General features: G+C 38.4%; 1 protein-coding gene across 1 annotated transcript in view; it reads left to right on the top strand.

Annotated features, from left to right (window-relative positions):
- ARHGAP15 (Rho GTPase activating protein 15) overlaps positions 1-26088 on the top strand; it is an 858653-nt gene extending 832565 nt beyond the window's left edge. Inside the window, exon 14 of the mRNA XM_036742514.1 lies at positions 24838-26088. Within this exon, the coding sequence (XP_036598409.1) occupies positions 24838-25021 (184 nt within the window). The 3' untranslated portion in view covers positions 25022-26088. The remainder of the gene's footprint in view (positions 1-24837) is intronic.
- The last annotated feature ends 1110 nt before the right edge of the window (positions 26089-27198 follow it).

Genomic DNA, 27198 nt, shown 5'->3' with positions numbered 1-27198 from the left:
GCACTTTAGAGTTTACAAAGTACTTTCTTCCCAACACCCCCATGAGGTAGGTAGGTAGATTGGGTCAGGTTTTATTATCCCTCCTAGACAAAAGAGAAAATTGGAGACATTAAGGATATTTAACTAGCCTATCTATGGGAACATTTTGTGCCAGCTGCAGACAATTAACCTGATGCACTTCATTCCCACTCTAGTGCCCTATCTACAAGACCAACAATGTAGCTCACCTGCCTGCCTCTCTCACAACTCATCCATAAAGCTCTCATTAACAAGTATTGAGTCACCACTGTGAACAGAACATTGTAATGGGTGCTGTGAATGGATGCCAAAGTAGAAGACAAGGAGTTTACTATCTCATTGAGGGAGATAAACCTTCTGGGCAATGAAATGATTTGAAGACAAAATATAAAGCAACATATTAGTGCAAAATGATGTAGTATAAATTGAATGAATACTGAAATGCCAAGTGAGTAGGTGAAAGATCAGAAGGCATGCCACCCATTCCAAGAAGTCTCCCTAGATGCTGTGAGTTTTAAGTTAGGTCTTTAAGGAACTGATGGACAGGATTAGAAATCAAGTAGGAAGAAGAAAAGGGGAAGAAGTCTCCATTGAGGCATACAAGAAATTACTTCCTGCCTTGGAACTGGGTAGGCAGAAGCTATAGGCATAACTGACTTGAGGTATCTTCTTAATCTTTATCATTTTTAAATGAGATATCTAGAGCTTTTATTGGCTTTAATTTCCTCCTCAATTTTGAATTTACTTGGATGAATTAAATTCAAAAGTTAGAATATGACATTAATTCCAGATGGAAAAAATGTGGGTCTATACTACAAAGCAAGCAACTCATTGGGTATTTTCTTTCCTACAGGATCATAGTTTTAATGTCATTCTCCAAGGAATTTAAATATGATACCAAATAAGAAATGATTTATTTATCCTTTCTACCTTCATTGCCTTGGTAATTATGTCCAAAAAGCAATTCCATGACCTTTTCCAAAGTGACACCTTGAGCCGTTGTTGATGCTTTAAGTGACACCTTTGTCTTTCATTTTGACACCAAATAACATTGATAATTAAATTACTTTAGCAGGAGAAAAGAAAAGACAGTTCTGCCATTTAAGGTAAATTTGCAAAGTAAATAATTTTTTGCTACTCCTGTGATTATTTACGTCTCCTCCCCAAAAAAGTTCAACCAGAAAAATTCTTTATACATCTGAACCATTTGGAGTATGTTTTTGCATCCTTAAAATGTGCATGCACAACTAACTGTTCTTTGCAAACATATAGCATTATAGGTGGAGGATATCTTATTACCAGGTTATTTTCCAGTACATTTGGCATAGTTAAAATAAAGTGTATTAACTTTCTTGTAGAATAACGTTGAAAACAGAGTTGTCCCAGGCCTGAAAGCCTCAGCCATTGTCAGTGAGTTAAAAACTGACAGGAGGTCCAAATAATCAACTCTGCCTGGTGCATATACTGTAGTTTTCCCCTGGGATATCTGGTCTAATCCTACAATGTATCTGACTGGCATGAATGTAGAATTACTTTCAATAAAGATTTTATTTCAAGCTTGGATGATTTCCCCCAAAACATCTTGTCATTGAGGCAAAGTATATCATAGAATATCTGATTTTTTTTTCCCACAAGTCAGCTTTCAAGGGGGAAAAAAAAGCATTTCAACGCAAGTACTCAACTCGGGTCAATTCACTGGTAAAAATCACGTTTTAACGCATCTAGCCTGATTAAAGATTTGCTATATTTAAAAAATCAAGAAACTGTCAAGGAACGCTTTCCCCAAAGCTTATATATGTAAAGAATAAGTAGCATATTTGTTTTTCTATGGTTTGTAGGCTCTATTCAGTAGCCTGCAATCGAACGATGCTCAGAAAAAAAAAAAAAAGGTTTTTTTCCCCCAAGCTAACACCCTGCATCTAGCATATTTGCCTTTATGCATGTGTGGAATAGTTAAAAGTCACTTCTCCCAATAAAGATGGAATTGTTTCTTGGCTAACTGATAAATACATATTTCACTGCTCGGATCATACTAAAATCTTCTTTTTTGGTTTCTTTTTTTTTCTTTTCCTTCTCATTGAGGTTACCAAATTCAGGCATCTTACTGGTAATAGGTTTACACCACATAGTTCTATTTTGATTTTACTTAAATGTTCAATTTTGGGTTTGTTTATAGTATCTCAACCATAGTGTCACATTGTTTAATTTAATCTTTTTTCACATAATCTTAAAAATAATTTCCTTACCTGGTGAGCTCTACCCATAAAGGGTTCCCAGAGAGCTTTTCTGACTAGATTAGATAATCTGTGAGATTTCAATCAATCAACAAACATTTATCAAATGGCTACTATATGGTTGGGGACATGATAGGGGCTACAAAGACAAAAATGAAGGCATCCCTATCATCAGGGAATTTGTATTCAATTGGGAGATACTATATATATATATATATGTGTGTGTGTGTGTGTGTGTGTGTGTGTGTATGTACACACATACATATATACATATACATATTTATATATACATACATATACATAACATATACATATATATACACACACACACATAAGTATATACAAAATAAACTGTTGGTAGGAGCAGGAACTAGTTGTTTGAGTGATCAGAAAGTCTTCAGGTACAACTGAACTTTACAGGAAATTGGGAATACCCAGAAGTGGTGATGAGGAGGAAATTCATTCCAGGAATGGGAGACAACCTGTGCAAAACCTTGGGGACAAAGGCATTGTAATGTGCAACAAATGGCAAGAATGGTTTGGTTGGAACATAGAATTCTGGAGGAGATTAATGGATAATAAACGTAGAAAAAGAGGAAGGAGCCTGATTGCGAAGGGCTTTTATTTGCATTTGATGCTAGAGGTAATAAGAAGCCACTGGAGTTTCTTGAGCAGGGAATTTTTATTGATCAGACCTGGGCTTTAGGAATACCACTTTGGTAGCTATGTGGAGGACAGAGTCAAGAGGGGAATAATGAGTGAGAGAACATTTAGGAGGTTGTAGCAATTGTCCAAATGAAAGGTGAGAAGGGCCTTAACTTGGGTGGTGACCATGAGTGAAGAACAGGGGCAGAAATAAGACATGGCAACTGGTCAGCTTTATGGGATGAGAGAGGAGAGTTCAGTCTGACTCTGAGGTTTTAAATCTGAGTGATTGGAAAGATGGTGGTACCTTCAACAGAAATAAGGAACTTCAGAACAGGTGGGTTTGAGGGAAAAGAAATCAAGTTCTGCTTTGGAGATGATGAAATTGAGATACCTGGCAGAAAACCAACTTGAAATGTGTAATAGTCAGCTTAGGATGTGGAAATAGAACTGAGGAGAAAGACTAAAGCAAGACCTATAAACCTGGGAGTCATTTTCACTGAGATATCATTGAAACCACAAGTTCTGATGAAGTCACCAGGAAAGAATATGCAAAGAGAGAAGAGAAGGTGGCCCAGGAGAGAGCCTTTAGGTGACTCGGTAAAGCCATGACAACAAAAGTCACATCTGCTATGTGCTGAGTGAGAGACAAAGTTTAGCTAGGGCATAGTCCTTATCTCAAAGACCTTGTAGTCTAAGAGGGAGATAAGATACAAGCATAGTCACAATATACAGCATTTTTAGTGCATAATTTTAGTTCAAAATATATTTTAGTACAAATTTTAGTGCAAAATATAATTATAAATGTTTTATGAGGATGAATGTCTTTGCCATGGATTGTGGGGAATAGATCAGGGACTATGGAGGATGTGGCATTTGAGTTAAATTTTAGAGGATGGGCAAGAAGGAGCATATTGTAAGTATGGAAAATAGTTTAAGTCAAGACACAGAGGCTACGTTGATAGTGTGGATAGAGCACTGGGTCTGAGTTCAAATCCAGCCTCAGACACTCACTTACTAGCTGTGTGACCTTGAGCAAGTCACTTAACCTCTTGCCTATCTTAGTTTCAGTTGTAAAATAAGGATAATAGAACCTACCTCCCAGGGTTGTGAGGATCAAATGAGATGATTTTTTAATGTGTTTAACACAAGACCTGGCACATATCATGTGCTCTGTAAATGCTAGTGTTATTATTAAAGATTTAGGGCATGTTTGCTGGGTTAGAGAGTATTCTAGCTGCACTACGAAAGGGTCTGGAAAGGTAGGAGAGCATCAGATCATTGGGGACTTGAAATATCATGCACAGGAGTTTAAACTTTAGTAAATGATAGGAACACCAACAAAAGTTTTTGAAAAGAGAGGAAATCCATGGGTAACAAAGATTATTTTGACAGGAGTATGTGTCCCAATGGCAGCTGGGTGATGCAGTGGATAGAGTGCAGGGCCTGAAGTCAGGAAGACCTGAGTTCAAAACCTGCCTCAGATGTTTATTAATTGTGTGACTCTGGGCAAATCACTTAACCCTGTTTGCCTCAGTGTCCTCATCTGTAAAATGAGCTGGAGAAGGAAATGGCAAACTTGCCAAGAAAACCCCAAATGGGGTTACATAGAATCAGACACTACTCAAATGACTCAACAACAACAAATGTATCCCAAATTGCTCACCCGTTTCCTCTTTCTGTTTAGGTGGTCTATTAGGTGGTCTATTCCAATGACAATACTGCTTGTGCTTTCTAATTGATAAGATTGGGTAACCACATCATGCTTGTAGGCAATTGGAAGGACCCAGTGGTGAGGGAGAGACTAACAATATGTGAGAAGTGAGGACTGAAGGACCGTGATCCTAGAGGGGGAAAGAGGGAATGAGATCAAGGGAAGAGGTAGAGGGATCATCCTTAGTGAGATATGAAAGAGAAAAGAATGGGTAGCGATGTTGAGAAGTTATGATGAATGGAGGAGTTCAAGGGGAAGTTCAAGTCAGATAATCTCAATGTTGTCAATGAAGTAGGAGTGCTGGTATTTTACTATAAGAATGGGAAGTAGTGGTCCACTGGGTGAGAGAAGAAATGTTTTAGTAGTCTCTCTAAAGTACAAGATAGGAAATCAATAATGGCTTAGAAAAAGATTGTTGCGCAAGGACACACCAGAGGTTATATATCATGAATCAGTTCAATTTCATGACTTTATCTAGAAATGTTCCAATAGCCCTGGAAAAGAAAGTGAGAAACGGAATCCTAAATCCCCTAGGGAATTTTTAGTGAACACCCACATTTAAAGACTAGGAAAATTTATGCTCAAAGTGCAGGTTAATTATACAAGGATAAGAATTTACAGGTCATGAACAGTTGGTCAGAGGTAAGGGATTCTACAGCAATAGCTGGTAAAACATTAAAGGGGAAGACCATATAGTCAAGGAACAAGTAAAGCCAGACTGGGGAAGATGGACTAGGAAAATAGAGATGGATCAAACAACTAAGTATATTTGCATAGTCCTCAGGGAAAGACCTGAAATAAATATGCTTCTGGAGAAGCAGGAGTCTTAATAAACCAAAATAAAATTTTTGTGGTTGTTGATTGAGTATTTCTTGCCCTCAAAGTCCTTTCTCACCCATCATAAACCATAAGATTTAGGAGCAGAAGGGATCTAGTCTACTGCTCTTAATTTGACAGATGAGGAAGTTAAGTAAAATGACTTACCTATCATAACCAAAATAGTAACAAAGTCAGAATTCAAGCCCAGTTCCTCTGAATCCTAGAAGTCATCTATTCCACATCCCTATCTAGGGTATAAATCCCTTCTTCAACATTTTAATTAATGATCATAATTAATGATCCTTCTTGCTCCCTTCTAATGACAACAAACTTACAGATTCACAACAGGGAACATTCCATTTTCAGAGAATTCTAATTGTCAGAAAACTTTTCTAACATCAAGCTAAAATTGACGTTCCTATAATTTCTGTTCATAGGTTATATTAATAGTTCTACCTTCTAGGACACATTACAATCTCCAAACATCTGAAGAGGATTCCACTGCTCTTTCTTCCATCTTCAATTATCTAAGTTAAAGATCTCAAATTTGCTCAACTGTTTTTCATACAAAATAGTATCCATACCCCTCTTTAACCTGGCCACACTTTTCTGGATGCTTATCCTTCAACATCCAACCTTAATCTAAAATACTTTGGTATTAGGCTGCATTTTTAAAAAAAAATAATGATAGTTTTGGATGAAGATAACTGACATACTATTGACTTCTATTAACCTACCTATGGTTTGAAAGTGCTAATAATATGAAGGTATCCTTACTGGAAAATGAAAAGATCTCTCTATTCCACTCTCTTTTTAAAAAAAAAATAAGAGGAAGAAACAAAAAGAAACTTTTTTTTCCCGTTGTGACATTTTCCTTCCTTTTTAATCAAAATCACTCAGCTCTAGATAAGGAATTTTCAAGTTATGTGTGTTTCAGTCATATCTTCTGTCCCACTTAGCTTAATTTATGTTGATCCATTGAGCTTCATGCATAGCCCTTAATATTGTATATAAAATGCAATCGGTATTTACTATCTCTTTTTGCTTTCCTTATTAGGCAAATTCAGGTAGAAGATAAGATCAGTTTTATTTTCTTCTTATAAGTATATTAGATATATACATATGACATATGTGTATATATGTATATTATAAGTATATTAGAAATAATTTATACATATTATATGTTCCTTAGTTCCTCTCTCCTGAGTCCAGCATCCTTCCCAGGATGCTGAAGTGACCAGTTATCTCTGGTGCTACAGTAGGAGCTGAGCAAATGAAGACATGGGCCTCTTTTGCTACTGTCAGTAGGAAATAATCCTATGGGGAAAAGCCAAAGGGAGAGCATGGCTAATAATTTTTTCATCCCTTTGCTATCAATTTTCTACTCAGAAGGTGAGAATTGAGTAAGCATACCTTTAGAAGTAGGCAGACTTTTATGTGGAATTACTTCTAGGTAGGGGTGGTCAAGACCAGTTTGTTTCCTAGCATCAAGCTAAAATTTACCTTCCTATAATTTCCGTTCATAGATTATTAATAGTTTTGCCTTCCATGACAGTTGCTTCTCTCATATGTAAATTATGTTCTCTGAAGTTAATTAGGTGGCCAAAAATAAGGTCACTCCAGATTCCTTTATGGGGTTGGCAAAAATTGGAGATTTGATACTGTTTTCGATCAAATGCCACTTATTTTACCACAGACCAGAAAACTGGCATAGGACTAGGAAATGAAGAAAAGAACAAATACAGGTATTCCTCATTTTATAAGGTCACATGTTCCAAAATGTTCTCCCATAAAGAAAATCTGCATTGAATCTAGAGGCAGGAGATTAAAGTGTTAGTCCTGGCTCTGGGACAGATGCATTATATGACCTTGGATCAGTCACAGGTCATGTTTAGGTTTTAGTTTCCTCACCTGAAAAAAAAAAGAGGGGGTTGGAGGTGATATCTAAGGTCCCTTTAAGCTTTAGCATTCTTGAGAGGAGGGATTATTTTACGTGTTGTATCTGTATCCCCAGTGCATAGCACAGTACCTGGTGCTAAGGAGGCATTGTGCATTGTTTGGTTCTATTGTTTTTGATTATACTCATTTCATAATAAGAGAAAATTTTTATGGTGAGGAAGTAAAATCTACCCCCTGCCCCATCCTCCCACCCCATAGGCTCACTTGAAAACTACTAAGAAAGAGACTGAGTTAAAATGGTGACCATCCTACGGCATCCTATGCTTCATAGTAGACCAATAACTATGTTGGATGTGTGTAGACCTAAAACAGTAATTCACTTTAACTTTACCACTCTTATATGACTTCTAAAACTACCTTCCTTTTCTTCACTCTCTCTCTTTCATACCCCTCCCGTTTAGAGGACCCTCAATTTCATATTCACAGTTCCTAGAACCTAGTGACCTTTACCCGTTTTTATTACAATAAGTATTTATAGTAGCAAATAGAGCTTGGCTGCTGTATCACAGTTAACCCAGAAGGTGGTATTACCTAGCACAAAATATATTATAGACCAAAAAAATCACTAAATTACAGGCCTCAGGCTAGAGGAAAATGACTTAATTTTCTAGTACCTCATTTCTGTAATTAGCTTAGTCTATAACTTTTCTTCACAAAAAAAAAAAAAATTTCTTCATGAAATAGCCTTCTCACATCATCAGCTGCCTCTTGGCATCTCAACCTGAATGTCTCATAAGTATCTAAAACTCCACATGTTCAAAATAGAACCCATTATCTTTTCCCCCTTAACCTCTACCCTCTTCCAAATTTCCCTATTACTTTTGAGGGGAGACCATCCTTCCAGTAGCCTGGACTAACAATTTCATTGTCATTCTCAGCTACTCATTCTCTCTCATCTCACATAGCCAATCCATGGGCAAATCATGTCATTTCTACCTTCAAACCATCTCTTGCATAGGTCTCCTCTCTGCCCATACAGCTACCACCATAGTACAGGCTCTCATTTTCTCTTGCCTTTGCTGTTGTTGTTCAGTTGTTTCAGTCCTGTCTGACTCTTTGTTACCCCATTGGGGGTTTTCTTGGCAATAATACTGGACTAGCTTTGAGAGAGATTATTATTTTACTATTATGTTAACAACCAATGATTAAATCAGGATTAAGGCTTTCTCTCCTTTATTTCCTCATTTAGGGACCAGCCCTGTAGGTCAGTCAGCCAGTCTCTGAAGGACATGGCTAATTGATGAGACATCTCCTAACCCTAGGGGAACATGCTTCTCCATCTTGGGCTGAAACCCACCTAACTAGGAGACCTTAAGTTTGTTTAAAGCGTAAACAGAGTCTAATCTGCGTGAATTCTTGCCCCAAAGCAAGGAGCCCATGTCCTTGTACCTCTCCATTGGAGTTTAGGATAACCCAGCTAGTGGAGGAGAAAACCAACCAGAGTGGTATGAGTGGATATGGATTCCTCTGTCCAGATTGCTGGAGGCAGCTGAGGCTCAGGATCAAGCCACATTCTCAGCAGGAGGAGCTGAAGACTTCAAGCCCACCTCATTAAAATGTCCATCAATCAGGACTGATTTTTTTACTTGTCAGGGGCACCACCTTCTCCAAAAATATATTAAGACTTTTAGCTTCTCCATGGTTTTGTCTTTGATTACTAAGAGATACCACTGACCATCAATTTGTTGATTATTAGCTAACCTAATTAATAAATTGAGTATTAATTACCCAGAAACTCTGTATCTCAGGTTTTTCATTTGTCACAGTTTGATATTTCCTTCTCCAGCTCATTTTACAGATGAGGAAACTGAGGCAAACAGGGTTAAGTGACTTGCCCAGGGTCACACAGCTAGTAAGTATCTGAGGCCAGATTTGAACTCACAAAGTTAAGTCTTTCTGACTTCAGACCCAGCTCTTTATCCACTGTACCACCTAGCTGCCTTGACTATTGTAATAAGCCTCCCTGCCTCAAATCTCTCCACAATCCAATCATCCTCCACTCAGATGTCAGGATGATTTTCTTAAAATATAGCTCCGATCATACCATACACCTCTCTTCTCAAAGAACTCTAGTAGCTCACTACTGACAGATAGAAAGTCCCATGTTGAGCATTTAAAGCTTTTTATCACCTGGCTCCTTCTTACCTTTCCAGTCTTCTTATACTTTACTCCTCCATGTATTCCAGGATCTAGGTACACTGGCCCACTTGGTGTTCCTTGTACACACCACTCCATCCCCCACTGCTTTGTCTTTGTGTTAGCTGCACCATGAATGTTCCCTCTCCTTCCCTTGTCCTCCTGGCTTTCTTCAAGATTCACCTCAAATCCCACCTTCTGCAAGAAGCTTTTTCAGGTCCTCTGAGCTGCACTCCCCTCTGAGATCACTTTCCATCTACTACCTATATATCCTCTATATACATAGTTGTTTGTATGTCATCTCCTCCATTCTAGTATGAGCTCCTTGAAGGCAGGACCTGTTCTTGTCTTTATTTGTATCCCCAGCACTTCACACAGTGCCTGGCACATAGTAAGGCCTTCATAAATGCTTGTTGACTGGCTGATCCATCCACTGCCTTGGCGTTAGTTCCCACTGATCTCTCTCCTAAACACCAGATTCACAATTCTAACTGCTAAGTGGGGTCATCTTTGCCTGCATGTCCCATCTCAAACTGAATATACCTAAAACTGAAATCATCTTGTCCTCAAAACTGTTGCCTCTATGTCTTCACTTCCCTATTTTTGACAAATAGAATTTCCATTTACCACTGAAATTTAATACCTTGCAGCTTACCTCTGATTCTTTTTTCCCTCTACTCCATATGCAATCACTTGCCAGGTCCTATCCATTCCACTCCACAAAGCCATCCTTTGTTTTCCATCATCACTTCTACTAACCTAGTTCAGACCCTCATCAGCTTTCAATAGCCTCATAGTTGCTTTACCCATTTCCAGATTTTCACCTTAAATCCAACCAAACACTGCTGCTAAATTAATTATCCTGATGCCCAGCTCTGATCACGTTGTTTCCTTGCCCAAAATTTCCAATGCCACACATAATTGCCTACTGGGTTCACAATCTGGCCCCAATTGCCTTAGCCTTATCTGACACTATTCCCCTTTAAGCACCCCACGCTAAAATCAAACTGATCTAGACACAGTTCTCTCAATATGTTTCACACTTTCCAGTTTCTATACTTTTATTCATACCATTCCCTGTTACCAAAATGGATTATCTCTACCATCTTTACCTACTGAAATCCTACTCATTTAAGACCCCACTCAAATGCATCTCTCAGCTATATAGTCTTCATTAATCCCCTAAGTAAACTTGAACTCATTTTCCTCTGATTTCTCAAAGCCTCTCTTATGTAGATAACACATTCTGCCTTGTATTAAAGTTACCTGTCTTATCTCATGTACTAAACACACTAGACTTTTTGAAAGTAGGGGTATATATTTTTACCCTTTTATACCTCTCAGCACCTAGCACAGTAGCATAGTAGGTCCTTAAAAGTTATTTCAACCCAAAAAGTGTTTCAATGCAGCCATCACAACATTTCTAGCTAATTATTTATAGCTGGGTTTGGTAAAAACTCAGAAACAGGCTCAGATTCAAAATTACAGTATTTATTATCAGTTCAAAATGTTACTTCAAATCTTGTTTGAAAGTATGTAGGGAGTTACAAATCATAAATAAATTAATTCATCCAAAACAATTAATTTGCAAATTAACATATGGAATTATTTCTGAAACATTTGGTACTGACCTCCCAATAGCATGAGCTGAGAAGTCCTTGGAGCAGGTTAAATGTTGAATATAGGAAACCTTTCATTTGTAACAGGACTTCTAAAAGAGCAAACCATTATCTTTTGGTTTCATGCTGCTCAAAGCAATATGCAGTTCTGATTTTAAGGGAGAGATTGCAATTTTTTTTTTCAGATATCCTGATCTTCTACAACAGCACTTAGGTAGCAATATAGCTCATATTAAGTGAGACAGGCAGATATGTGTATGGAACCACTCCCACTCAACCCATCATCATTTAAAGACAACAGCAACATAGGAAAAATCAAGTGCGAGCAAATTATCTTCATTTGTCTTGTATTTCTATTATTCTTTCATTTTCAAAGTCATAGTCTCAAGCAGGATCTAGTTCTTTAACGTTGCATGTGGAATCCAAAAGGTTGAATAGTATCTTGTAAACCCAGTGTGGTCTATTTGTAAGGTTTGCCTTTCCCAACATACCTTCCAAATTTCAAAATCAATAACCATTCCAAAGATGTATGTGTTGGAAAATTGCAACCTTACATAGATGTGGAAAGCCAAGCTTCCTACACAATGACTCCATCACTCGAGAGTTGTCCTGCAGTCAATTATGTGGCTTCCAGCTTCCTTTGCAAGTTACTATGGTAACAGCAAAAGCACAAATTAAAAAAGTATTTTTGCTTATACATGTCCATTAGAGCCGAACTATTAGACACTTCAGAATTCTTAATTCCACATAATTTTCCCTTGGTCTTTATGACGAAGAGGGTTATGCTTGCAGGATGAGAATCTTTTGGCTGTGATTTTGCACAACTAAGAAAATTCTTTGAGCTAGCAATGCCACTCACTTTTGGAAAAACTTACACAGCATACGGCTCCACAGTTTTTTGTCTGGGTTCCAACATCTGTAGCACTGGATTATAGATTGTTTCTAAAATAATCTTAAATTGATGCATCATTGCTCCTTCCATTTGGGCCTGACAAAAAGTAGCTCTGGCATTTCCTCTCCTTTGTACATTGTAAACTGTATATCACTTTTTCTGCTCATGCCAAAAAAATGAATTCTTACCCATTTCAAGTTCTTATAAACTTAATTTCACTTAGTGGTATAAGAATTGCTTCCACTGTGAATATATTTTTATTCAAGTGAGAATACATCAAGTGCTGTTCCATGAACAAACGCATGAAATCATAATTATTTTTGTCAGGCTATTCTGAATTAAGCAGTATTAATAAGCTGCCTTTATAAAAAGCTGTCATTTATGTCCTCTTTACTCTCAACAGGCAGGGCCTACGGTTCTTGAGACTTGGAGCCTATCATGTTGTTTAGATGTCATTACTACTAAGAATTCTTGGGGTAAATAATGAGAAAAAAAATCTCTGCCCCCAGATCAGGTTGGGATGATGTTCCTTCACTCTACCTGGGGCTTGTCACCTAACCCTCTGATGTAAGAGAAGTAGATTGAGAGTGTGGAGGCCTGGGTTCAAGTCCTAACTCTGCAGTTAACTAGCTGTATAGCGTAGGACAATTTACTTAACGTCTCTGAACCTCAGTTTGCTTATTAGTAAAATGAGGGGACTGGACCAGATAATCTTTAAGTTCATATTCAGGCTCCAATATTCTATAATTGGACACCATATTTCTCCCTTCATCCTTTGCTTTCAGATCTAGCCTTCTACCCTCACATCTGAGACAAAGGGACAGAAACCTTCAATTTCTTTTCTGAACTGAGGGTTCAGTCAAGTTCAGGGTCTGCCTCATGCTGCTACACCAAAGAGTTTTAATACTTAAGCTTCTGAACAACGAAATAAATTCCCAAGTTAGGGTCCAAAAGGTAGCAGGAAGTATGGAAATTAATGTCTAGTTAATTTCTTAAAGAGCCTGATACCCTAGTGCTAAATTTTGAGTCTGGGGAGGTCCAATTAGATTATATTAAACTACAAGTTATTTGAGGTCAGAATTTTTTGGGGAGGGGTGCGGTACGGCACACAGTGAGTAGAGAACCAGCCCTGGAGTCAGGAGGACCTGAGTTTGAATCTGGCCTCAGACACTTGACACACTTACTAACCATGTGACCTGGAGCAAGTCACAACCTCAATTGCCCGGCCTTCCCCTCTCCCAAAAAAAAGAACTTTTCTTTTTAGTTTCTTTTTATCCCCAGCACTTATCATAGTGCCTGGTACATTATAACTACTTAATAAATGCTTTTGGGTGATAAAGAAGGCAAGATTATATATGGCATTCAATCATATGCCTTAATCTGCATAGAAACACCCCTTGCATCCATTCAATCATTCATTTATTCAAATATATTTGAGCAGCTACTATAGAACCATTTTAGGTCCTATACTGCCAAAAACCTCTGGTTTATAAATATGTTACTTTCCACAACTAGGGAAATCATACAATTCATCTGTAGCTCGTACTGTTGGAAGTATTATAGAGCCCCACATTATCAGAGTTGGAAAGGACCTCAAAGGCCATGGAATCCAGCTGGTTCCTGAATAAGATAAAAATTCCCCATGCAACATATGCAATAAGTGGCCATTTAGCCTTTGATTAAGAACTACAAGGAAAGGGAAACCCATAACCTCCCAAGGAAACACATTGGAAAACTTATTTTTGGAAAGGTGTTTTTTTTTTCCCCTCCTATAAGTATAAAGTAACCTCTTTAAACTCCTGAAAGCCTTTCAGCCCCTTTGTGGCTAAACCAAAGTGTAGCTGGGAAAACCCAACAACCTAAAGTCAGAGTCTCTCTAACTACCAGCTTTGCTACTTTCTACCTATGTGACCTGAAGCCAGTTAGTTAACCTCTTTGGACCAAATGAGTTGGATTAGATAACCTCTTAGCAGTAAATCTTTGATCATATGTTTAATTCCTTTCCCAAATGACAGGAGGTGCATCCTGTTCCCTCTAAGTCTTCTCCAGACCAAATACTTGAGTCCTTCAGCTGATCTTAATGTGTCATAGCTTTGCCAAACCAGTTGTTCCCCACTTGCCATGACCTTGTTTATCAATGTCCTTTCTAAAATGTCATGCACCTAATAGAATAGAAAACTTCTAGGTGTTCTGAACAAGACAGAGTATAGTAGGTAAGTCATCTATCACCTTTAAATGTTATTTTCATAGATTTGATGCTTGACCCAAGTCTATATTCTCCCTAGTATAATATTTCTTTAATTTGGTTGTACTTCTATCAAAAAAAATTTACCAGTGGAAAAAAAAAAATAAACATGATATAATTTCATTCTGCAACCAATCCTTCCTTTCTATTCTTACTACTACCACCCAATTTCTTGCCCTCTTTACTTCCTGCCTAGGTTACTTTAATGGTTTCCCAGATGGTCGTCCTGACTCTAGCCCCTTCCCTTTCCAATCCACCCTGCATACTACTACCATGTTAATTTTCCTAAAATACAGTTCTGATCAAATCACTCTCCATATCAAGAATCTGCAAAGGTTCCCCATTGCCTACCAAAGTTGAAAGTCCTTCACCTGGCATTCAAGACTTTCCAGGGTCTGACTTCAACTTACCTTCCTAACATCATTTTCCATTACTCTTCTTCCTTTGCAATTATGCACCAATCAAGCTGACCTATCTGCCACTGCTTGAATATTCCTTATTCTTTTCTGTCTTCTTGCCCTCTTTCTCGTTATATTTTCTGTGATTAGAATACCATGCTGCCCCCCTCAACTCTTGGTAAGTTCCTGTCATTCAACACCCTGACTGCCGCCTTCCTAGTAAGAAATAATCTCCATGCTTCTCATATAGATCTTATCTAGTTCTACCTACCAATCAATGAATGCTCATTGATTCAGTGTTTACTACGTGCTAGCTCCTGTCTTCACATTCTAATGGTAGAAACAAAATGTAAATAAATGGGTGCATACACAAAAACTAGAGAGTAAAAAGAAGATAAACTTAAGTGGTAAGGCCTGCAACAACAAAGGCTGTACTTGCAGCTACTGTGGAAGTGTAAGTCCAATAACACCAGCACACAGGAGGGCTGCTAGCACAGGTTTTGGATCTGCTTTTCTACAGGAAAGCAACTTTAAAGGGTTAACAGTCTTACTTTAATTCAACACACATATATCATTCACTTAGTTCAGGAGAAAAAGTCAGCACCCTGAACTTCAAAGAAAATACAAACAGAAAAAATAACACAAATCAACAGACAGGCTTCTAGCTGTCTGACCATAGCAATACATACATAGCTACCAGAGAGAGAAGCATGAACATCTGGGTTTTCAAAGCTAGGGGGCTCCTTAATGGCTACCCAGAGTCTTGTCTGGCCAAATCACATGAACACTCTTCTGATGAATGAGCCCCAAAGCAAAATGCTAGCCTCAGAGTATGTATACACTTCTTCAGGGTCAGAAGGTGTCACAACCATGTGACTCAAATTCGTGTGATTTAGGCTTTCTTTGATTTAAGCAGGTCATCAAAGACTCTTGATTCAAACAAAGGCAAGGCTCAATCAAAGGCACTTGATTGCCTTAGTGCTGAGAAGCAGGCCAAAAGGAAAAATCAGCAAAAAGTCCCCCTTTGCTTGCCATTACAAGGCCCAAGTGACTGAAGGGATCGGAGAGGTCTCCTACATGGAAAGTAGCTTTTCAACTGGCTCTTGCTAGAAGTTAGAGATGTCAAGTCATCTGGATCTTGCTAGAAGTTTTGGGTGTCAAGAAATAAAGGTGAGGAGGGAGAATATTCTAGGCTCAGCCAGTGTGAAGGCACAGGGATGAAAGAGGGCATGCTAAGTTTGAAGAGCAACAAGTAACGTGACATAGCTGATTTGTGGAGAAGAGTCAAGAATGCCAAGACTTGAACTGTAGGAAGGAGCACTGTTGTGACCAACCTAAAATGCCAAACAGAGGACACTGTATTTGTTCCTGGAGGTAATAGCAACTAGGGTGGTGACACTGTCAGGTTGATAATTTAGCTGCTTACTTTTGCAGTTGTGTGGAGGTGGATGTATTGAAGTGTGGAGACATGAGATGGGGGTGGGGAGTATCAATTAAATAGTCTATTGCAATAGTCCAGGCTAAAGGTCATGAGGCTCTGACCTAGGCTGGAGAATAAGTGGAAAAGAGACATTCAGGAAAGATACTGTGAGGGTGAAGTGGAAAGATTTGGCAATGGATTGGATATGCAGGGTGAGGAAAAGTGAGGAGTCTAAGAGAATACCAAAGCTATAAATCTGTGAGAGTGGGAGGACAGTGGTACCCTTGACAAACTATACATTAGTTATTTGTGTACTTATCTCTGCTACTAAATTTTAAGTCATTGAAGACAGACATAGTCTTGTTTAAATTTGTTTGTTTTTTATTTTTTGTTTTATCTTTGCTTCCCTCTCCCTGCCTGGAATGATATCTTACATAGAGTTGATAGATGGTGAATAAATGTTTATTAAATTAGTGTATATTGCATATGATAGCTAAGTGGCACAGTGGGTAGAGCACTGGGCTTGGAATCAGGAAGACTGATCTTCGTGAGTTCAAGTCCAGCCTCAGACACTTACTAGCTGTGTGACCCTGGGCAAATCACTTAACCCTGTTTGACTCAGCTTCCTCATCTATAAAATGAGCTGGAGAATTAAATGCCAAACCACTCTTAGTATCTGCCCAAAAAATCTTAAATTGGGGTCACAGAGAATCGAGAACAACTAAATGACAACTGAAATATGTTGCACCTATCTAATCCCATAGCACCAGGGTGATCTAGGCAAGTATTACCCCCATTTAACAAATGAGTAGGAATCTATTTCGGGCATTACATAGATTATTGAACAGAAAGGCAGAAAACGTAACTGGGCTAGGATTGGGGGGAGGGTGGGAAATTTGAGGGACAGTGCTGACTACTGATCAACCACTTATCTTTTTAGGATCTCATTTCCCCTACCTGTGAGGTTGAGATGATCATTTATTATCTATTATCTCAAGGAGGAAATTCCGGGAGGATGGTGACACAAATTAGGCCCACAGGTTGGAGCAGAAACATGCACTCACATTTGGAGAGTCAAGTTTTGCTATTCAAAATAACTCACCCAACCTCACACAGCAAGTCAGCGACAAAGCTGGGGCTAATTTTTCTATGCAGCTCTATCCCCATGACTATTAGGAAAACATCTGATCTAATTCCATCTCTGATAGGGGAACATGCTTGCTTCTCCAGCCCAACCATGAAGTCTGGGAGGACCGGAGATCCCAGGATTGGTAGCAGTTGTTTTGTTGAACTGGGTTCCACCCACAGCATCTGTGCTGAACTAATGTTTTATTAATTTCCCAACACACCACCTACTGCTTGGTTGATATCCAGAATGTAGATGTGCCAGCTTAAAAAAAAAAAGTCTTTTGCCACAGTAAACAAACAGGATGGAAAGTGTTCCAGATCTTTCTCATCCCCATTCTCTCCTCTTGATTGCATTTAATTTGTTTCAAAGCTGCTATCAGGTCAATGGTCCTTCCTAAATTGGGAAAAATGACTAAGCCTCCTCCTTCCATTTTTTGGGGGTCTTAGGGAGTTCTATGGCTGGTATTTTATCAATACATTTCATCAACTGCACTTAATAACCTAAAAAATTTAAGCCAAATGTATGGGAAACTTTACCAAAATATATAAAAATAATTTATGTAATATTATCCATTTGCAATAAGGTAATTATATTTTAGGAAACTCATAATTAAGCTGATCTGATTCGCACCATATGGAAAATGTGCTCAGAAGTGGACAAAAATGCTATAGGTTTAAGGAAGCACTGTTTCATATTTACATTTGCAACAAATGAAAAAAAAGCCAAACCAACTGAAGGCTCATGCTCAGGGAATATAGTAAATGACAGCTTTGGCAGGATTCCACCATGAGACACTCTTCCCTGCATGACCCACACACTCACATTAGAAAAGCCCATCTTCAAGGGGATTGTGCAGTGCTCAGCTCTGGTGGATCAGGCAGCTTGGTAGCAGGTGAGGCAGGGCTCCTTTATCCTCTCTAACCTCCTTTACAGCTGAAGGTAATTAACCTCCAACCTCTAGGTTCAATCCTCACCCCAAGTTAGAGGACCAATTCTGGCCTTAGACGGGAGGGACAAGCTTACCAGCTCAGACTTCTTATGACCTATATCCCAATTGTAACAAAAATGTACATTTCTGTAATATTTTCTGGTTTACAAAGTCACTTCTTTGATGTAACCCTGTAAAGTAAAGTATTACTCTCTTTATTGTAGAGATGAAAAAACTAAGATTTGGAGAGGGAAAGATGCTAGATCAGATACCTAGTGTCAGATTTGGGACTAGAATCCAAGTCTTATGATTCCAAATTGAATTTTTTTTTCCCCAAATAGAGCTCAGAAGGCACAATGAGTCCTTTCATCATAACTCATTAAACTTATGTGTATATGTAAATTACATCTCATTCCTAATCATCCAAATCCCTCTGTTTTCAAAATGATCAAAATGCACATTATCTATGAAAACTTTCCAATTTGTTTACATTTTTGAAGTCCATCCCCATCTTGTCCTTTATCCCCTGTAATACCCATTTGATATCTGACCTCCTACATTAGTAACCCTTCCATTTCCTCCAGAATTAGGAATCTTCTTGATTCTCCAAGTCTTTCTTGGAACTGGTATAATGATCTTGAATCCCAATCTTCATGGTTGGGACCAAGATTCCTCCATAATGTAGACATTCTCAATTCAACAAATATTGGAGTTAACAAAGTCTAAAAAGACCCTGGCTTCAGGAAGTTTACATTCTATTGGAGAAATATAACATGTAGATAAAAAGAACATATAAATAAGGTCGTTTGAAGAAGAGAACATCTGGAGAACATCCAACAACTGGAAGAATTCGGAAAAGTTTCATGGGGGGTATGGGGGGAATAGTAAGAACTTTATCTGCCTCTTGAGGGAAATTAGGTATTTTGAGTAGAGACAAAAAAGAACTGATTTTAGGCATAGAGTTTGGTTTCTACAAATTGATAGAGGTAAGAAATAAAATGTTGGTTTCAGGGAATGGTAAGTCAATAAATATTTTTTAAGTGCCTACTGTGTGCCCAACACTGTGCTAAGCTCTGGGGATACAAAAAAAACAGTTCCTGCCCTCAAGGCAGTGGTGGTATTCAGCCGGTTTGCACTGGTTTGGTAGAATTGGTACCTAATTTTAGGTTTAGTTCCAAGACCCAATTGTTAGCGTGTAGAGAGGGCCAGCTCTGAGCTAGTCTATGGTGAGAAAGGTACATGCCAGGTTTTCCTTTAAGCCTGAGCCTGTTCTTCTCTGGGCTGTGTACTCAGGATGTGGGCCCTCCAACTCCCTCCTAGCTGCCCCTGAAAACGTGCAGAATGGCATGTGGAAATCCAGCTATATCCTGTTTAAGCTTCTTAGGCCTCTGCAAGGCAAGGCCATTTGAGGCTAGGTCTCTGCAAGGCAAGACTGTCAAAGGATAGGAGGACGTGGCAAGGAACCACCCTCACAGCTGTTATCCGCATGAGAAAGAACAGTAATGTTTCAATATGGTTAGCATCTATGGAACTAAGTAACAACATGTCCCAGGGCTACATGGGCTACGTGGGCCACGTGGCAGGATGTTACAAAGGAACAAAGTAAAGTAACAGAGCAATGCAATGCTTATCTGATTCCATAGAGTATACAAACCTACCGCCTCTGCTTAATAAACAGAGTTGTACTGTACTCTCCCACCTGGCCCATGTCTTTCTTTCACTCTCTCCGGCATCCTTATACCTCAGTGCCACCTCTGCAGGTGGCATTATCGGGAACAGGGCCTATGCCTTCCATGATGGCACTTCGGCTGGGTTCTGTGGAGAACTGCTTGTTAATTCATTTGAATCCCACCATTGCCTCAAGGATATCACAATCTAATAGCTATTTTGGCATCATCAGATCTGGGGTTTAGGAAGATTATTATCATAGTTACGTAAAGGATAGACTGGAGAGAGGAGAATCTGCAAGTAGGATGACCACTGAGCACTTTACTTCGAAAGGTCACAAAAGCTTGAGGCAGACAGTTGGTCATACAAGTGTAGAACAGAGATAGATAGAGGCAAAAGCTGCTACGGCACTAGAATCAATAAGTTGGCGACGGATTGTGAAAAGTGAAGAAGGGAAGAACAAGGATGACTCTGAAGTTCCACATCTGGGAGATCGGGAGGATCCTTGACAAAAACAGAGAAGTTTGAAAAGAGCTCTGGGTTTGGAGGTGGGGTTAGGGAGAGCTGATGAGTTATGTTGAGCAGAACATGAAGATGAGGGTGTGACTTCTGAGGCTGAGAGAAGTGATGATTTTTCTATTATATTAGCAACATTTGTTGAATTAGGATTAAGGTTTTTCCCTTTATTTCCCCATTCAGGGACCAGCCCCTGTAAATCAGTCTGTTTCTGAAGGACAAGACTGATGGATGAAATTACCCAAATCTCATCTATGTCCAAAATATGTTCCTCCTTCTTGGGCAAGATTTCACCCAAGTAGAAGACTTCACTTCTGTTTAGAGAGTAAACAGAATCTAATCTAGTTGAATTCCAGCCCTAAAGCACTAACTCTAAATGCCCTTTATACTCCCTCCCCCAAAATTGGAGTTTAGTGTAATGCAGATCATGATTGCTCTGGGTAGAGATGGATTCCTTTGTCCAGATTGCTGGAGTCTCATGACCAAGCCATGTTCTCAGCAGGAGGAACTGAGGGCTTTCAGCCCACCTCCTCTTTTGAAAGTCTACCCCCTCATTAGCTGTTCACCAATCAGGGTTGATTTTCACCTATTGGGGCACACAACCCCCCTTTTCCAAAGGTATTTCAGCATTCAGTGGTTTTGTCTTTTGTTACCAAGAGAAACTGCTGACCATCAATCAATTTATTGATTATCAGCTAGCCTAATTAATTAATCAATTAATTACCCAGAAACTCTATCTCTCAAGCTTTTCATTCATTTCAAGGTTGTGGAGAGAGATTAGGGCTCAAGATATAGATTTGGGGGTTGTCTGCATAAGACAATAATTGACTCCACAGAAAATAATGGGATCATAAAGAGAAAAATTATGCAGGGAAAGAAAAGAATAAAGGACAATGTGTAATTGAACTGGACTTGTTAGCTCTGGATAGGCTCAAGACTCTGAACAGAGAAATGTGCAGCCTTGGCAGAGGAATAGAAAGTCTGAAGGTCACTGTAAGGACTAAGAAAGACAGGTAAAGCAGAGGAAGAGAGGAAGGAATATAAGATTACCAGAAATGGGAATTTTAGTGTTCAAGACCAGAGAGATGCTCTCCTATGAGTTGGCAGTTCTTGGGAATCTGCCAATTGCCTATGGGTCTGTCTAGTTTCCAGAATTGATCTCCATGCCATAGTCCTTCCCATTCCACTGACCAAACCCCAATCATCACAGAAGGACACTAGGCAAAATTATGAAATAGTTAAAGTGTATATTCAATTATCTTCTTTTCTCCTTTCTCCCCAGTAGATCTGCTTAGATTTTTATTCTCCAAACCTTTCCTTTCCTCTTTTCCTTCTCAAAACTAAATGACCTTGTGCTTCCAAAGCCCTGTTTTTGCTAGATACTAATTTGGGCTGAAGTAATAATATCAAATATTTAGTGATTTGCCTATTATGAAGAAAGCATACTATTTTGCATCCAACCTAGCACACTATGGGTGCTAAATAAGGAACTGATAATATAGTGTCTCTCCAAGCTATACTTTGCCCTTTATCATTTTACATTGTGACAGAGAAAATTAGGGCTAGTAAGTATTTAAAATCAGAACTGGAAGCCCTTTTGTTTTTCTTTTTGTAATGTTAATACAATTTGAATATCTTCCCCACCCCTTAATAGGTCTATGTGACCTGCTTTGAACCAGAGTCACATGGAAGCCTGAGTCACATGAGCCTGGGTCACAAGGGTTGTGATACTCTCTGGCCCTGAAGAAGGGTATATATACTCTGAGATTGGCATTTTGCTTTGGGGCTCACTCATTGGAAGAGTATTTGTGTGATTTAGCAGTGGGTAGCTGTTAAGGACTCCCCTCCCCACCGCCCTCACCACCCCCCCCCCACCCATTTTTAAAAACCAAGATGTTGGTGCTTCTCTCTCTGGTAACTACGTATGTATTGCTTTTGGTCAGACAGGTGGAAGCCTTGTCTGTTGGTCTGTTTATATAATTTCTGTTTGTTATTTTCTCTGTAGTTCAGGGTGCTTACTTTTTTCCTGAACTAAGTGAACGATAGATAGATAGATAGATAGATAGATAGATAGATAGATCTATATATATATAATATAGATATGTTTGTTTAAAGTAAGATTGTTGACCCCTTCAAAGCTGCTTTCCTTTAGAAAAGTAGATCAAAGAACCCGCGCTAGCAGCCCTCCTGTGTGCTGGTGTTATTGGTCTTACACCCCCATAGCAGCTGCAAGTAACATTGTTGTTACACCTTTACAATAGATCTTTTAAAGGCACCATTTTCCACCTTGAAGAGTGAGTCTCAAAAATCTCTGAAAATCTCACCAACTTTGATCATCTACAAATGTTACCTTCTCTCACTGAAATATAGTACCCCGGGGTGTGCTAGTAAATGTTTGATGACTGGTTCTCCAAAAAAAAATATGTGTGTGTGTATATTCACATGCATGTATTACATATAAAGGTATATAATACACACATACACAAGCACATGAGTTTAATTTGCATTATGAATACTTTCTTTATCATTTTCTTCAGTCTAATCAACAAAACAACAAACCAAGTCCTGATTGTAGCATGTGCTGATTACCATGTTGTAAAACACTCCCGTTGAAAATTTAACAATTGGAGAGACAGTTTGAGCTGATTCCAGAGCGCCATTAAAATACACCCATTTCAATGGAACACTGTTGGCGCCATTCAGGAAAATGGGGAAAGGCTCAGTTGTCAACACAGATTCTTCCCTTCTGGGAAACTCCTCTATCACTACCCTCTGTAAGCTCCTATGCCCACGCAGTCTACTAGGTCTTTAATAGTGAAGAATGGAGCTGCAGGCTGTCCTACAGAAAAGCTCTATAACCATTTGGAAGGGACTCATAGGAGAAATTCAGCCCCACTTGTCAAACACACTAGCATAATACACCAAAGAAACAATTCTGCTGTCTTGAAAAGGAAAAAGCAGATTCAAATTGTATTGAAGTTTTGTATAAGTTAGTAAATACGGTTATGAACTAAAATGGCGGGTCTCCATGAAAGCTAAAGTTAATACAAGTGGTTTAAGAAGGTACTTGGCAAATAGAAACAGAATAAAATGCTTTGCTCTGAATTCAATCAAAACCCGGATCTCTTTCCCTTCATACCTTCTTCCCCCTAAATTTAACAGTGAACCAAGAAGTCTGATGTTGTAAGCTCAAGCATTATTTTCCAAAGCCTCTAATTTAAACCATGGAGTTTTATTTTCTCTTAAGGAGCTTTGTGTCAGGGTAGACATGGTGTCACCCTTAATAGTACATTTGTAAAGGACATTTCAAAATGTGTCATTGGTTTTCCAGCTCTTTGTACTGTCCTCACACCAACAAAAACCTCCTGGGTTCCAGTGGGATTTTTGCCTGTACAAAGACTACAGGATCCAATCTTCTTTTATTTGGGTATGAACTCAACTATCCAAACTGAACAGACTCACTTTTCAATTCACTTCTTTTGGCCATCTGACAAAACGTCTTTCCTTTTCCATTCCCACATCTCTCCCTTCTTTCAAAACTATTCAAAATTTATGTTATTTATAATGCCTTTCCACAAACTAATCTCACCTGGACCTGGTCGACCTATATAACATTCCTTTAGTATTCACTTCTTCCTCTTATTCCTAGTTCTATTGTAGGGTTGGTTTTTGGTTTGTTTCTGTGGTTAGATAGCCTGATTTATTTTATTGCTGTTTGTATTCCATAAGATCATAAACTCCTCAAGGGCAGATTCATTTGCACTCCTTCCTTTTATGTCCTTATACCTAATAAAGACGACTAAGATGTTCACATTTCTATAGAGCTTTAAGATTTGCATGGTATTTTGAATACATTAGCTCCTTCATATCCTCACAACAACCTTGGGAGGTAGTCCCATTTAACTGAGGAGGGAACTGAGGGAGAGTTTGAATCCAGATAGCCCTGACTCTCAACCCACTACACAGTAAAGGGATTTGGGCTGTCTAATCTCTTAAATAGACATTCTAAAACATCATATATCTCCACATAAATGATTGTGAATAGAGAGGGAAAAAACTATTTATAGAAACATGATCACTTAGATTAGGAAGATCTTGACTGGATTCCCCTATTGTACCTGCACCAACCTTCTCTCTGTTTCTTTGTTTTCCAAACAAGTAGGTGGTATGGTGAATAGAGTGCCAGGCCTGGAGTAAGGAAGACTCCTCTTCCTAAGTTCAAATCTGGCCTCAGACACTTACTAGCTATGTGACCCTGGGCAAGTCACTTAACCTTGTTTGCCTCAGTTTCCTCATATATAAAAGGAGCTGGAGAAGGAATTGGCAAACTACTTTGGTGTCTTGGCCAAGAAAACCCCATGTTGGGTGACAGAGAGTCAGACACATCTGAACAGCAACAACAAACCAACTTCAAGTTCATATTACCTGTCATCTTCAAAGGCATTCACAATTTTTTTTTACCCTATTGTCTAACTGATTCTTTTTCTCTTTTCACAGGATAGTAGCCAAAGCCTCAAAGAATCTCATGTCCACTCAAAGTTTAGGAATTGTATTTGGGCCCACACTTCTGCGGGCTGAAAATGAGACTGGGAATATGGCAGTCCACATGGTGTACCAAAACCAAATAGCAGAACTCATGCTAAGTGAGTACAATAAGATCTTCAGCTCTAAGGAAGACTGACAGACAAGGCACATTATTGAAAATGTTCACATCTGTCTTGATGCCTAATATTTTTACATTTCTGTAAACATATTTCTGAAATATTTTTTTCTTTCAAGTGACAGATGCCTCGTTTTGTGAAAACTTAATGATGATTTCATGTTTAAGTTCCAAACATTAGAATAAAATAATTGACAATATTTGCCTATATGTGTTCAACATTAACCCCTTCAATGCTTTGCCACCCAGCACTTCTAGGACCATGGTGTGGATGTCTAAAGATTTTCAGAAATGTCGGGAATATAACTTATATTCTCAAGTTACATGTAACACTGATTCTAGATTCTATATGTGTGTTAGTCTATGTTTGTGCACCCTCATGGGTATATGTATAATTATAGTTGTACCCAGTTAGTCAAAATGTGATAAAGAGGCAGGGTTTAATACATTGTATAAGGAATAAGAGAGACCCAGGTCTAAAGCTAAAATAAGCATGTTTCTTTAAAATTTTTTTTTGCTTGTGGACAGTGTAGCTATTCTCTGAGTTATACAATGAAAGTTTATTTTTAAAAAAAAAATGTTGAACGTTGGGTTTTTTCCAAAGAAAAATGACAGCTCAAAGCATTTTCTATTGAATACATTTTTAAATGCTATTTCTCATCCCCTAAACACCTCATCCTATAAATTAGAAACAAAATTAGAGCCTGACTATTTTGTTCTTAATATCATACAAGGATTGCATGGCTGCTCATTTTTAATGTTAACATCCATTTTGATTCTTCATCAGACTCTACATCTTCCTCTTCCCTGGCTCTGTCATGTTCTGTAGAATTTTTATTATACTCCTGAGGATGCTTTATTGGTGAATTACATTAAATTCATCTAGAAAGAACTTTTAAAAAAAAAGCTTTTTCATATACCCTTAGGATTTCTTGGCTAGACTTGAATCAGTTTATGCATTTGATGGTTAGTTTCAGTTGTCATGGGTAAACAAAAGGGTAACTGTCTAGAATATATCAAATATTGTTTTATTTTGAAAAGTATGTTTCTAGCTATACATATCCCATACCCTGTTTTGTGAAAGTATTCTGCTGATAAAAATGTAGACTTATGTTTGACAGCTTTTTAATCAAGTTCAAACAGAATAAATAAAACTAATCCAGTGTGGTAACAAGTCAGTCTGGTTATCGATTTGTTCATAAAATGAAAAATAAGGCATGTAAATAAAATGTGTGAAACTGAGATCCAAGAGCAAACATTTAGAGCAATTGAGGACTCATAGACTTGAAGTGAATATATAGATATAGATTGTGTGCATGGCACACAAAGAGATGTCTGAACAGGCAGATAACATGGTTGTTCCCCAGTATACATCATACTGACGGAGGAGTGGAAAAGTGTCTTTCAATCCATTCCTGCCTAACTTTATGGTGAAAGACACAGTACAAGCATAGCTCATTTTATTGTGCTTCACAGATACTGTGGTGTTTTTAGGTTTTTTGTTTACAAATTGAAGGTTAGTGGCAACCTACTGGCACCATTTTGCCAATAGTATGTGCTCACATCATGTCTCTGTCACATTTTAGTAATTCTCACAGTATTTCAAACTTTTCCATTATTATTATGTCTGTTGTGGTGATCTGGGATCAGCGATCTTTGATATTACACTATTGTCATTTTGTGGGGGGCCATGAACAATGCTCATATAAGATGCTGAGCTCAATGGATAAATGTCGTGTGTGTACTGACTGCTCCACCAATCTGTTGTTCCCCCATCTCTCTCCCTCTCCTTAGTCCTCCCTATTCCCTGAGACACAACAATATTGAAATTAGGCCAGCTAATAACCCTACGAGGGGTTCTAAGTGTTCAAGTAAAAGGAAGAGTCATTTGATCGGGCAAACCTCATTGTTGTCTTATTTTAAGAAAGTGCCACAGTCATCCCAACTTTAGGCAGCCACCACCCTGAACAATTAGCAGCCATCAACATTGAGGCAATACCCTCTACCAGGAAAAAGGTTACAACTTGCTGAAGGCTCAGATGATAGTTAGCATTTGTTAGCAATAAAGTATTTTTAATTAAGATATGTATTTTTTTAGACATAATACTACTGCATACTTAATAGACTACAGTATAGTGTAAACATAACTTTTATATGCACTGGAAAACCAAAAAATTCATGCAACTAGCCAATATTTG

Source organism: Trichosurus vulpecula, chromosome 2, assembly GCF_011100635.1.
Source record: "Trichosurus vulpecula isolate mTriVul1 chromosome 2, mTriVul1.pri, whole genome shotgun sequence".
In the NCBI taxonomy this organism is placed as follows: Eukaryota; Metazoa; Chordata; class Mammalia; order Diprotodontia; family Phalangeridae; genus Trichosurus; species Trichosurus vulpecula.
The sequence above is the reverse complement of the archived record's forward strand: the minus strand, read 5'-3'. Positions and strand labels throughout refer to the sequence as shown.